General features: G+C 38.5%; 1 protein-coding gene across 4 annotated transcripts in view; it reads left to right on the top strand.

Annotated features, from left to right (window-relative positions):
• stxbp5a (syntaxin binding protein 5a (tomosyn)) overlaps positions 1 to 12,811 on the top strand; it is a 96,462-nt gene that overhangs the window by 66,110 nt on the left and 17,541 nt on the right. For all 4 annotated transcript variants that reach the window (XM_053336795.1, XM_053336797.1, XM_053336798.1 and 1 more), the window contains exons 8-12: positions 5,975 to 6,098; positions 8,177 to 8,255; positions 9,442 to 9,596; positions 11,728 to 11,800; positions 12,084 to 12,231. In XM_053336795.1, the coding sequence (XP_053192770.1) occupies positions 5,975 to 6,098; positions 8,177 to 8,255; positions 9,442 to 9,596; positions 11,728 to 11,800; positions 12,084 to 12,231 (579 nt within the window). The remainder of the gene's footprint in view (positions 1 to 5,974; positions 6,099 to 8,176; positions 8,256 to 9,441; positions 9,597 to 11,727; positions 11,801 to 12,083; positions 12,232 to 12,811) is intronic.

Here is a 12,811-nt window from a genome sequence, read left to right as displayed (position 1 = left end):
TAAGGGGACATGACCTGTCTCCTAGACAACAATAAAGTTTCAGGGAGAGTTTAGACAAACAGCAGAGACAATAAAACTTCAGTTTTTAAAAGCTTCCAAAGAGCTGAGAGAGCATGCCTTCCACTTTTGTGTCTTTCAGTGGATTGTCTATTATTAGCTGTGGATCAGCAGTATGGGTTTCCAGTGAGTGCTAGCCAGAGAGTATCTGTCACGCTGACCCTGCTCCACTCTCCATCGTCTGAGTCAACACCTTAGTCTTAGTCCAGCCTGATGAATGTTTGATATCACAGCCAAATTGGGATTTCTTCACCCCTCCTTCACCCCCTGTTTGTCTTGTGGTGGCCGTTACCTATCCGTGTCACACAATGGTTCATTATACAGTAATTCTGTCCATACAAACACAAAGGTTCCTGCCCAGTTCTCTTAATCACAGCTCAATCATTTGAATTTCATTTTTTCCACATTATTTTCCTGTAATGTTTTGTTTATTTCCTCTACTTCTGTATCTCTTTTTATGTCATTTTGACTCTGGTCCACTTTTACTCCATTTGCCCCCTCCTCCCCTCCACTCTCTCTCTCTTTCTGTGTGATCTCACTCCCTGACTGTCCTTCTGTCATTTCTTTTTGTCTTGTTCTTTCCATCAAATCATGGAAAGAGACCATCAGTTTGTGCTGTGAGGCCCAGAAAGTCAGATGAAGATACAAAATTGGCAGTTACCTCTGGTGTGAAGTGCTGTGCAACTGCAAAGATCATGTCTGTATCATCCAAGAATCTGTTTCCATGTCATTAAACAAAGATTTTGTGCAAAAAAAGGGTGCACAAACATGCCCCAAACTGTGACATAGTATGTACTTCAACAGAGAATCTGCACCAAAACACAGTAAGTTGTGGGGTAAAATGTTTGCTTCAGTTCTGTGAGGTATTAATGAAAGCCAACAGTAACACAGTAACACGTTCAAACTAATTCCAGAAACTATGAAGCATTAATTATGTCATTTCCAACTAGTTAAAAAAGATGTTACTGCTTCAGCTCTGGATGAATGAATGTGAACATATTCTGACAGACAGGTTAGGGTTAGGGTGACAGAATTCATATAGTAAAGACCTTAACGGCATTTTCAGACTTAAACCAGGTAGTTGACAACAAATTATCACTTTTTAAAACTAAGTTCCTGATAGGCGAGATTGTCCTCAAAATACAATTAATTTGAATACATTATCAAAGTTTTTTGTGATGCTCTTTTTGATGGAAAGCTCAGTTGACACCATTTGATATTTCCTTGTGCAGTAAATTCCTCCCATCTGGTCGTCTAAGAAGATTAAAAGCAAATGGCCAAGTCTATCTGACACATGCCTGGCTTCATTAGGAAGTATTCTCTTTCCCACTTAAGACCTGTTGAGAATACAGACAGATATCTTAACTATTCATAGCTGATGGGTCATTTGGCAAGTCTGGTGCAATATCCATTAGTGGATAGAATATCCTTCTTTATATGATGGTCATTCTCTGTGGGCCTTTTATTCGTCATAGTATTAATGTTGTTTCAAGAATACTTGTTAAAAACTTGGGCGGGTAGATTCCCACACATGGCTCTGACATTCAATGGTTGTTGATCAGTTATTTTTGTAATGTCATTCTCAACAAAAATGTGGATGTACTTGGTTTGTTGTGACTCATTTCTAAAGCTGGAGACGTTACTTTCTAGATCCAAAGTGAAATTACTGGAGGGTTTGCAATCAAATTCAGTACATGATGAATCTTAAGTGTTTACTGCCTATTGTGTCATCCCTTGGAAGCTAGCACAATATAAATCATTCATGGACTGCTGTTAAACAATTATACAAGAACATGAAATATATGTATTGATAGAGTAGACTCTCATCTTCTAAGTGATTGTGTTTATTTGAAAAACAATGCCTAGTCCTTTAAGTAATCAACACATAGGACCTGATTTACTAAGATCCCAAATAGTGGGGACTAAATTGCATGCACAGTGCAATAGATTGTGTGTTTCGTTTGCTTGTGTTTTGCAGGTGATCTACTAAGAATAACTGCATAAATGAAAACAGGTGCAACAGGGTGCAGACAGCAGTATTTAAATGAGGGTTTTGCGTGTCTTAATGAAGAGTTTGGATGAGCTGAAAGCTGCAAGCGCAAAATGAAATGTGATCAGGTTCTAGTGGAAGAGGTTAACAAATATATTAAGTTATAACAAAAACAAATATTACCAGAAAAACCAACATATGGGAGAGTATTTGTTATAATTCTGTTAGTAAAGCCAAAAATATTCCACTACAAAATTATTAATACAGGTCGAAAAACTCCATCCTGTACGTATTCTGTCATTGTGCCTCCTTCTCCTCCTCTCCACTGTAACAGAAGTCATCTGAGCGCAGTGCGCAGTCGGTTAATACCTGCCCTTCAAAGGTATTAATTATAGACGCAGTTAGCGTCAGAAAAATTACCTTCAGGTTTGGTAAATCACAATGCGTGTACTAAATAACATATTTGCATTTTCTCCTCCCTGTATTTTGCACACTGAGGTTAAAACGCCCCGTATTGCATATTCATTATGGCAAACGTGCTAAATGGACAGCACATATGATCTTACACATTTGAAAGACGCAAACCTCAGTGCGCTGCGTTAGTAGATCAGCTTGCACATTTTTTGCAGGTGATATCAAGTTTGCTCACGTTTTTACACACGCAGACCTTTAGTAAATCAGGCCCATAGTATACGCCTAAAGTGAGCCAACGATCACAAATAGTCAAGTTTTTTACTTTAGGCAGGCCTTGACTTTTCATCCAGCATCATCAATGAGTCAATATCGCCACTTCGCTCACTTCATAAGAGAATAGGGCTGAATTATTTTGAGTCTGTTTTGTACTTGCATTTTTTCCTTCCTCCAATTAAAATCTATGATGGCGTATCATATTTTTTTGATACACAAGACATCTTAATTGGTAGATAGAAGCTCACAGGGGCTTGTTTCTTTAAGGGCTTATATAATAGCAAACAGAATGGATTTCATGTTCTGAAAACAAAAGGAGATTGCTCTATGGAAATCACTGTTGACATACTTGCCCCCAAATGCTTGTTTTTTAGATTAAGCTTTTTTTGGTTGAATGTTTTTCTACTTGAACTGAATTATCATTGCAGTGAGAGACCGTGTGTGCGAGTGCGTGTGTGTTAGGGGCACTTTAGGGCTAAGCTGTCTTTGTGTCCCAGTGTGAAAAATTGCTGGCAGATGCTATTCTAATTATGTCTGTGATATGCATGCTTATGCGTACGTCTATTTTTCTTCACCAATCTCATTTTGTGTGTTATTTTTGGTCTTTGTCTTAGTGTGTGTGTGTGTGTGTGTGTGTATTTGTGCATATTTGTGGGGACACACTTGCTTGTGTTGTGACTCTAATAAGTGTTGACTGAATTATCTCATCTCCCAATCCCCCAAAGACCAATCTGTGAAAACTGACCTAATGTAATGAATCATGAAATTTTCTTTTTTTAATTGGTATTGTTTGATATGATAAGTGCCATGTGTTTCAATTACCCTTTTCATTTTCCAATTAAGCACAGTGCATTGTTGCCTATCGGGACTGCCACGATGAACAATGCACTGATAGAAGTCTAGCATCAGAATTCATTAAAATGTGTCTTCAAAAAAACTTTTATCTAAAATATTAACAATATTAGTTAAATATGAACTAATATCATTTAATATCATTATACTGATGTCTGGACCTAAATCTATTTTCCATATAACATATAAATCATACAATATATTTATTATTTAACTGTGTTTACTGGATTGGATTGCGAGAGTTTTCACAGAGTCTGAACTACATCCACACCACCTGGCACTGCACACCGGTGAATCACTTCTGGCAACAAATCCTTGACAACCTCTCTCTCCTTCTGCGCTGCTGCATCCCACCATCACTGCCACTTTGCCTACAAGGACACACATCCGGCATCGTCTTAAATAAGACATCTAAGTGGTTACTCATCATGCCTCTAATTACTTCCAAGAAAACAGGAAATCATGAAACTTCACAACCAAAAAAAAAAAAACACTTGAAGAAATAAGATATTGTAGGTTCAGAGTTTAAGTCATGTTCAGTTTCTGTGTCTTTGTGGGAATGGAAGGGGACATGTCGCTAAGAGTATCATAAAATAAGTGAGTATGTGTGTCTATACAGCATGATGTCACATAACCAGAGCCCTGGTCTCATCAAGCCCACAGTGACCTGGAGGAAACTACACCGAAAAGCAGGATAATGAGACGTCTGAAAAACCCTCAAGGCTGTTTTCTGAGAGCACTCACCTCAGGAGGCTCTTGTTGTTTTGCCTACAAATATATTCTCTATTATGTTGAACCGTGTGAGTTTGAGGTCTGGCCATGTAAAACAATGTGAAGAATACATCTTCAGGAGGCAATAGATGGGGTTCATTGCCCCGTGTAGAACAAATAAGCACATTCAAATTTATTCTGGGACAGATAACATTAGATGCCAATATTCAAACCATTTCATTTGATGTATTTTCAGAAAAAAAACTCTTCAGTGAACCTGACAGGCAGCACCATATATGATTAATGACATACTGAAAGCAAAATTGATATACACATGAATAAATAGCAGTTGTAATTGGAAGAGATCGACTTAACCTGAATGTGCTTTCACATCAACAGCAAGGTAATCATTCATTTCAAATGAGCGACTTGAGACAAAGTGCAGCATTTGTGAGACAAAGTGATAATGGATGATTGGTGGCAAGTTCAAACCGAAAGATTAAGTAGAGCTTTACCTAAAATGGCAAAAAAATAATGTGTCTCTGAAAGAAATATATTTTTTTCACCTCCTGACAAAACTGGGCTTGTGTTGGGAGATATTACTGATGCTGCAGGTGTTCTGATAAGAAAAGGCCACAAGCACACGGGTAAAAATTCATGTGACAAACGTTGTGAAACTGCTTTGGAAGCTGCTGTGAGCTTCACGCAGATTTGGTGCACGTCATCATATTTACTTAATGTCAAAACATTCTCGCAGGTTTAATTATGACTTATGAAAAGGGCATCAATAAGCAAGGTTGCCCTTTACTGGCATACTTTGGTCATGATTGTGTTTTCAATGATTGCTTGTCAGATGATAAATCATCATGAGCCTGGCTTCCAATGGCAACAGAACTGTTCAGATGACAGGGTAGATGAGAGGGCAGAGAGGGCACCGTCTCTCCAACCCTTGTCTGTCTTTCTTTGCGTGTCTTGGTGTCAATCTGTCAATTTAGGTCTTTGTTTTTTTCACCTGTGTCTTTGTCTTGATTGTGGAGACCTGACTCAAAGGTCACTTCATGAACTTTCCTCTTTTATTACTGACTTTTCTGTGATTACTTTTATCTCCCATTTTAAGCTTGCTGTTGTTGTTGTTGTGGTTTTTAAACTCCCACACATACTTCTGTCCCTCTCTGTTTTTCTGCCCAACTAAATACTTTTATTTTAACTTAAATCATAACAAGGTTTTTAAATCCATGGCTCCAAATTATACCAGATTAACCTAAATCACAATTTCAACTGTGTTTCAGTTATATTGAATGCTGTGTTATTAGGGAATATATCTTTAAGAAATAGAATTTTTAAATTCATAACCATACTAATACAATTGTCTTGGAATTTCTGAATAAAATGACTATCTATTCTTGCTTCTCTCCACAATCAGCAAATATGTCATGAAAGGCCATTCATTTATGCCACAGGAAATGCTCTGAAGTCACAGACAAGACCCTTTTATCTCACTTTCACCATCTGTCCGATAGTATATAATCCACAGTCTCAGGTCTTTAACCCACATATGAACATTATGTACAGTACCATATGGCAATGGCAATGCAGCAAACCTATAGCATATAGAAAATAGTGGCACATGATGTTTCATCCTGCTTAACTGTTGTCCTCCCTTCTGTCGTTTCCTAGGCGATCCACTCAGTTGCCTGGCATCACGAGGGCAAGCAGTTCATTTGCAGTCACTCAGACGGAACCCTGACCATATGGAACGTCAGAGGGCAGGGCAAGCCCATACAGACAATCACCCCTCACGGTAAGGAGAGGTGGATACACACACACACACACACACACTCAGACACTTGTGCACACATGCTGCATGTTGATCTCTCTTTACTTGGATGGGCTGTTTATTCCTTCAACCCTAAGCTATGGCAGCAACTGATATAATAACATACTGAAAGCATATTGTATCGTATTGTTCAGACAAGAAGGATCTGAAAGAGCTCCCTCTAGAGCCCTAGAAGACACTGCACTGTACAACTGTTTCCACAGGTTGAGCAGCACCTTTTTGGCTAGTAAACTGAACTTGATGTGTAAAATTGGTGGCATGCCATTTTAAACATCCCAAACCACAACAGTTTGAATGTTTGTAGTAGTATTATTAGATAAAAAAAATCTTGCTAAAGTCTCACAAATGAGCTAATTGACTGAGTCAATTCTTACTATATTATACAAATACTTGCAGATGTTAAAGTTTATGTGAGATAGCTTTCCTGAAGTTATTAGTTGACACCTCTAAGTGTGTCAGTTCACATCTGGCATTAGAACACGTCTCCACAATAACCTTAAGTGAACCTGGTCACATTAGGCTAACCCACCGTTGCTATTTTTGGGGCTAACTCTCTAAAATGTACGCACATTGTGCTGCTATGTTCACAGCTATACGGCTAACTTCATACTGTACTCCATTTGCTAGCCTTCTTGTTGATTCACATTTCATTATGACTCTGTTGGCACACTAATGAATATGTACTTCTGTTTACATGGATGATATCAGTTGAGAAATTGGGCCTTTTAGGTGGCCCAGGACACATTTGGCATACACTACAAAAATGATGCAGCCATATGTGGCCCAGACCACCTCCAAAATTGAAGCAATCAGATCTCAATGTGTCACACCTGCACTTAGAGTTATCCACTTATAATTGGATCGCCCCATTAATTCTGCTCCATCCTATCACTTTGTCTTTTTACACTGCAAGTTTTACTACACACATACTGTTCAAATGCCTTTAACTACCTCTGTCTGTCACATGATCCTTTCTGTACTCATCGTAGCCATCCCACAAGAGTCTCCCTACATGGCTTCCTCATCATTCCCCTCATTTCAGTTAGAGGATTATTGTCAGTTCAATTATGTCTTGCCTCTGTTTACTTTACTTTGTGTCTGCATATGCATACATTACTGCTGGTGCACTGATTATTTCCTGCTCACAGTGAGTCTGCTCTTTTGAAGATGTATTTTAATCCATACTCCTCTGTTTCCTCACACACCTACTCACCCCGCAGAGCAGTTTGACAGTCCACCCAGATGAAGGACCTGGAAGAAATAGTTTGTGTGTGTCTATTTGTGTGTGTGGTGTGTGTGTGTGTGTGTGTAAATGTGAGTGTGAGTGCGACAAATGGACAGAAAGAGAGAGTCAGAAAGAGGAACAAAGAAGGAATTAAATAAAAGGAAAAACAAAAACTTCTAACCAGTTTCTCAAGCTGGTTTTGTGTGTAGGGGATTGCTGAAAGGATTTCACCACACAGGCTTTTTAATTAGTTGTTTCTCCCACAGCCACATGTATAATTAGTTTGGTATTTAATGGGCTATTATGCAAATTCCTTTGACAGGTTTAAGTAAGGCTTATAAGTCCTCCTTTAATTGTCTTTTTTAGATATATGTTATTTAGATGTAGTTATTAAAAGTAGCTCTTTATTATACAGACCTGCCTTGTATAACCTGCCTTCAGGCTCTTGAAAAATATTCTAAATGTATTCAGCCATGTCCTCTGCGTTCTGTTACAAAATATGAATAGGTTGGCATACATATGATGGATGTGGAGATTTCCTTCATGTGGACTTCCCCTGCGGTCTGTATAGATGGATTCTGTAAATCATCCATGATTGTCACACCTTCTTTGCATGTCCCTGCCCCTGCATTTGTCTTTTCCCTCTCTGATGAATAGCCTTTTGTTATTGTATGACTGCTGTTCAGAGCGGCAGTGCATCTTCTGGGGGGGGGGAGAAAACGAGATGACAAGAGATGACAAACCACAAAAAGAAGAGAGGGGTTGAAAAGGGAGTGAACTTGCAAACTTAAGTAATTTCTATTTGTTCTGTTTTTAGGTAAACAGCCCAAGGACGGAAAGAAGCCAGAGCCTTGCAAACCCATTCTCAAAGTGGAATACAAAACCACTAGAAATGGGTAGGTCCCTCACTCTCTGTCTCACACTCACATGTTTAGGCGTGAATATGCTTATTTGTACACAAGTCAGGCCAAAGACACATCAATGTTGTTTATAGTACAGGGATCAAAAGCTGTTTCCGAGGCAATGTGGCTTAAAAATATGTATGTTCCTCAGACTGGGAGCTAACTGGAACTCGATGTGTCAGTCCAGCTAAATCAACTCTTTATCATTTGCAACCCCTCCTCTCCAGCCATGATGTTGTTACTGTGTAGGTAATAATACACTACTGTGTTCTGATATTAAAATAACTTGAGAGATTAAGGAAATGCCTCTTCATGCCATCAGCATTCTTCACTCTAACCTTGTGTTTGTATATTAGGACACATTAGGCTGTATTGTACTATTATCCAGTTATCCAAAAGAAATGTTGGCCCTTTAGATTGCACTATAAGCTATATGCAAGGATGACCAATGTGGAGCTGTTGACTGGCTTTACACTATGGTGTTCTGTCCCCTGCCAGCCAAGCACTTTATTAGAAACACCCCTGCAATCTAATGCAATCCAATTTAAAGTATACTGTAAGCATAAGTTCTGCTTACAAAGCTAATACATTTTCAGTTTTAGTTTACATTATCAGAAAGGTGATAATTCTACTTTATTAGACCGTGTTTGAACTGGTTTTAAAATATGTCTTGGGCAATTGGATCACAAGTGGACAGCTCTAAATATATTTGAAATGAACACCAAGACGCATTGTGATCCAATCACTCAAACCGCTTGCTGAGGTGGTCTGGGATGCATTTGTCTACATATCTTTTGTAGTGTAAATGCTAATGTGTCCTGATGTGTCCCCGACAACAACAAGTGTAAAAAGCTTCTTATTGAGGTTGTAGTGGGTAGGGGTGGTGTACTGGAGTGCATTATATCAAACAGAGTTCTCTGATGTTTTGCCCCTCTAATGTATGTTAATAGGTGGTCAAAATATAAGGAACTTTTCAATTGAATGCATTTAGCACACCACCACCACCCACTACGATTTCAATAAGAACATAAATCAAGCCAAATCAATTTAATTAACATAGCCCCAAATCACAACACAAGTAAATAAAAAGCCACTCATGTCCGTGCTTATTTGTATGTGTGTGTGTGTGTGTGTGTGTGTGTGTGTGTGTGTGTGTGTGTGCTTGTGTGTGTTGTTCTAGGGAACCCTTCATAATCCTTTCTGGTGGTCTGTCCTACGACACGGTGGGCAGGCGGCCCTGTCTTACGGTAATGCACGGGAAGAGTACTGCTGTGCTGGAGATGGACTACCCTATAGTAGACTTCCTCACACTCTGTGAGACACCGTATCCTAATGGTCAGTGCAGTTGTGTGTTTTGTTGTGGCTGTACACACACGTGTTTAGAGTATGTGTGTGTGTATGTGTGTGCCTGAGCAGCGATTTGTAATCTTATCCTCCTGTCTGAGAATGCATTAGGTTCACACACACACACACACACACACACACACAAATTCACAAACACCTTTGTTTTTTAATTATGTCGGATTGCTTGCCCCTGTGTTAGTGTGTTGCTGTAATAAATCTAAAATTTCCCAAGGGGAAGGATCCTATTCCACTTTCATTATCCGACACACAGAATATTACATTTTCATTTCATCTCTTTGTACACAATAGCCTTCCATCTAAATTAAATTATTATCATATATCCTGTATTCAGGAGTCAACAGCTAAAACAAGTGAGAGTGATGATGAATGGTATGTAATCCAGTATGTAAACGCTTCTGCAGCATTATCTGGCATATACACTATACAGCTGAAGGAAGGATTAGTGAGTTGTGTAATAATGGTGACTTCATTATGTCACAACCTGATGTCACCACCCACCGATTTCATCTGGTAATGGACATTGCTGGGTTCTGGATTACGCAATACATGTGTGGTTTGTGTATGTGTTTATGTGTACGAGAGCATACTGGCACAGGAACAAAAACTAGCAGAGAGTATGTATACATACAGTACATAGTATAATATGCAATTTTCAGACACATCCGAGATTAAAAGGTGAAGGACAACTCATAAAAAGAGATGCATTTTTGACTGATTGGAAATAACAATTTGACAAAATAAATCTTATCACAAGGCACTTGGTTTTTCTGAAGCTTTCAACTACATCTCGTTGCCTTTCTCAGCAGATGGAGTTGGCTCAGTGTTAAGCATCTGTTGAGAAAGGCAACAAAATAATTCTTTGGAAAAAACAAGTAAGTAGTAATTGTTGTGATAAGAATGTATCTAATAAGATGCAAATGTTTGGCCTTGCTAGCTGAATTAAAGTTGAGCTACTCACACACTGTGTGTCTATTCTAAACTTATGTCATTATTTATTTGCTATTCAAATCGTTATAGACAAACTGCGTCTCTTTTTGTCTGACTTGTTGATTAACTGGTTTGTATCATTAGGTAAATTAGCAGTCAGGGTGGGCATAATGGCTGTTGTTATTTCCACCTCCTAAAAGCAGAACTAGGGGCATATGGTGAACTGGAGTTGCATAAAAATTCACAAGAGGATGTGAATCACCTGTAGACCAGTGCCAGTGAAGTAAAGGGAGAACGACACTGACAGATGTTGTGACAACAGCTGTCAAAGTATTTCAGCCTTGGGGTACAGTGACAGCCTTTGACCTGCTGATCTAAACAACAGATTGCTCTCCAGACACCAGTTTGAGTACATGTGCGTGTGATGTTATTTCCAAATCAGACATAAAAGAAAAGAGGAACTGTAGATGCTCTCTATACATAATTCAAAAATATTTGCTTTATTACTGCAATGGACATAGACAACAAGCGATTTAAAGACAGAAAGGCCCATAAATTTAGTGACAGTGCCCTTGAATTGTGTTGCCATTGTGTATGATATGCGCTATATAAATAAAACTGCCTTTCCTTGCCTTTAGTTAAGTGTTTAACTCCCAGCTGCTCTGGTTAAGTGGCTAACAGTAAGAAGCATACGGCTTTGCAGACTTTCACCAAAAAACATATTCTAATAATCTTCATATTCTGTTCCTATTGTGACAATTTCTCTTAGATGTGTATTGTTGGCTGTGCTAATATGTGTAAGTCTGTTCGTAGAACCAGCACTATTTTTTTATCAATTAATTAATTACAGTGGTTTAAAATCTATTATAACAGAGACTCATCTTAAGGTGTAATATGAATTTTTACTCCCAAATCAGATTGATACAAATATTTAACCATGGAAGTATCCCCCACAGATATAAATCACATAGATTAATAAATCTGAAGTATTAAGCTTTCCTGCCCTCACATCTTCAGGGCACAGATATGATAATAACATTTGCCATATAAAGTCTGAGGAGTTCTTCCCCTGTGGTTTGCAGATTTCAGGGGAATTTCTCTCTCTCAAGGAATTACACGACTACTAAAAGTACGCTGTGATAAATGATTTGTCTTGCTGTGTTTCATTGTGTAGATTTTCAGGAACCTTATGCTGTGGTGGTCCTTCTAGAAAAGGATTTAGTGGTGATCGACCTTGCACAAAATGGGTGAGTCTCACTCTTTATGAAATAATTCTCCATCATCCTCAATTCCTTAGTTGACTTATTATTGCTCATTATCCTTATTATATATTGCCCCTTTCTATCATGATAACACCTTACTTTCATAAATCTGTCTGTACTGTAGCATTTTAGCATTTATTGGATCCCGATTTGGCTGCCAGCTTAAAGCAACCACGCAGTAGATTAGTGAATGAGACTAATGCTCTGATACTGGACAGACTAATGTACTGTTATTAGAGTGACTTTATCTGGGCTCTCTCATTAACAGTTACCCCATATTCGAGAACCCCTATCCTCTGACTATCCATGAGTCTCCTGTGACCTGCTGCGAGTACTTTGCCGACTGCCCTGTGGACCTCATACCTGCACTTTACTCTGTTGGCTCGCGGCAGAAACGACAGGGCTACAGCAAAAAGGTACTGTATACAATATGTTGCAACTCGTTTGGTGCTGTGTCTTCTTTTTTTTTTACTGTTGTGGAAAGAAGATCTTTGTTTGGCAATAAACAAAGAGAATAATTTACTTCTCAGTATTGGAAGCAATGCAGCCGTGAGAAGTTTCAAGACTTCCTCCGGACATGTACATAAAAATACTCTGCTTTAAATAATAATATATGTCTATTATGATGATTAAAAACCTTGAAATCCATCTGCTCCTTCTCCCTCACTGAAAAATGAATCATCGATGAATGTGCAAATATTTTTAATTCCAAAAGTTTAACTGCTGGACTGTATCTAAAAAATCTGAAATCTATTCTTAGTGTTTGTACACTGGAGGTTCCAGTTTTCCACATCATACTTGTGTAAGTTGCATATAGGACCATGATAAGCCTCCAGACTCCTCTCCTTTTAAAATTCAGATTTAGAATGTACACACAGAGAAACAGATGAATGTGAAAACAGCCTTCTAGTGTCAAACTGTGCACATACATCATTCTGTAGAGTGAGGGTCAAACATCCAAGAAGCAAAACATATTTTTAAGTGGACATTGACTTT

Source organism: Scomber japonicus, chromosome 17 (assembly GCF_027409825.1).
Source record: "Scomber japonicus isolate fScoJap1 chromosome 17, fScoJap1.pri, whole genome shotgun sequence".
NCBI lineage: Eukaryota > Metazoa > Chordata > Actinopteri > Scombriformes > Scombridae > Scomber > Scomber japonicus.
Note: the sequence above shows the minus strand (reverse complement) of the source record. Positions and strands in the feature narration are given on the sequence as shown.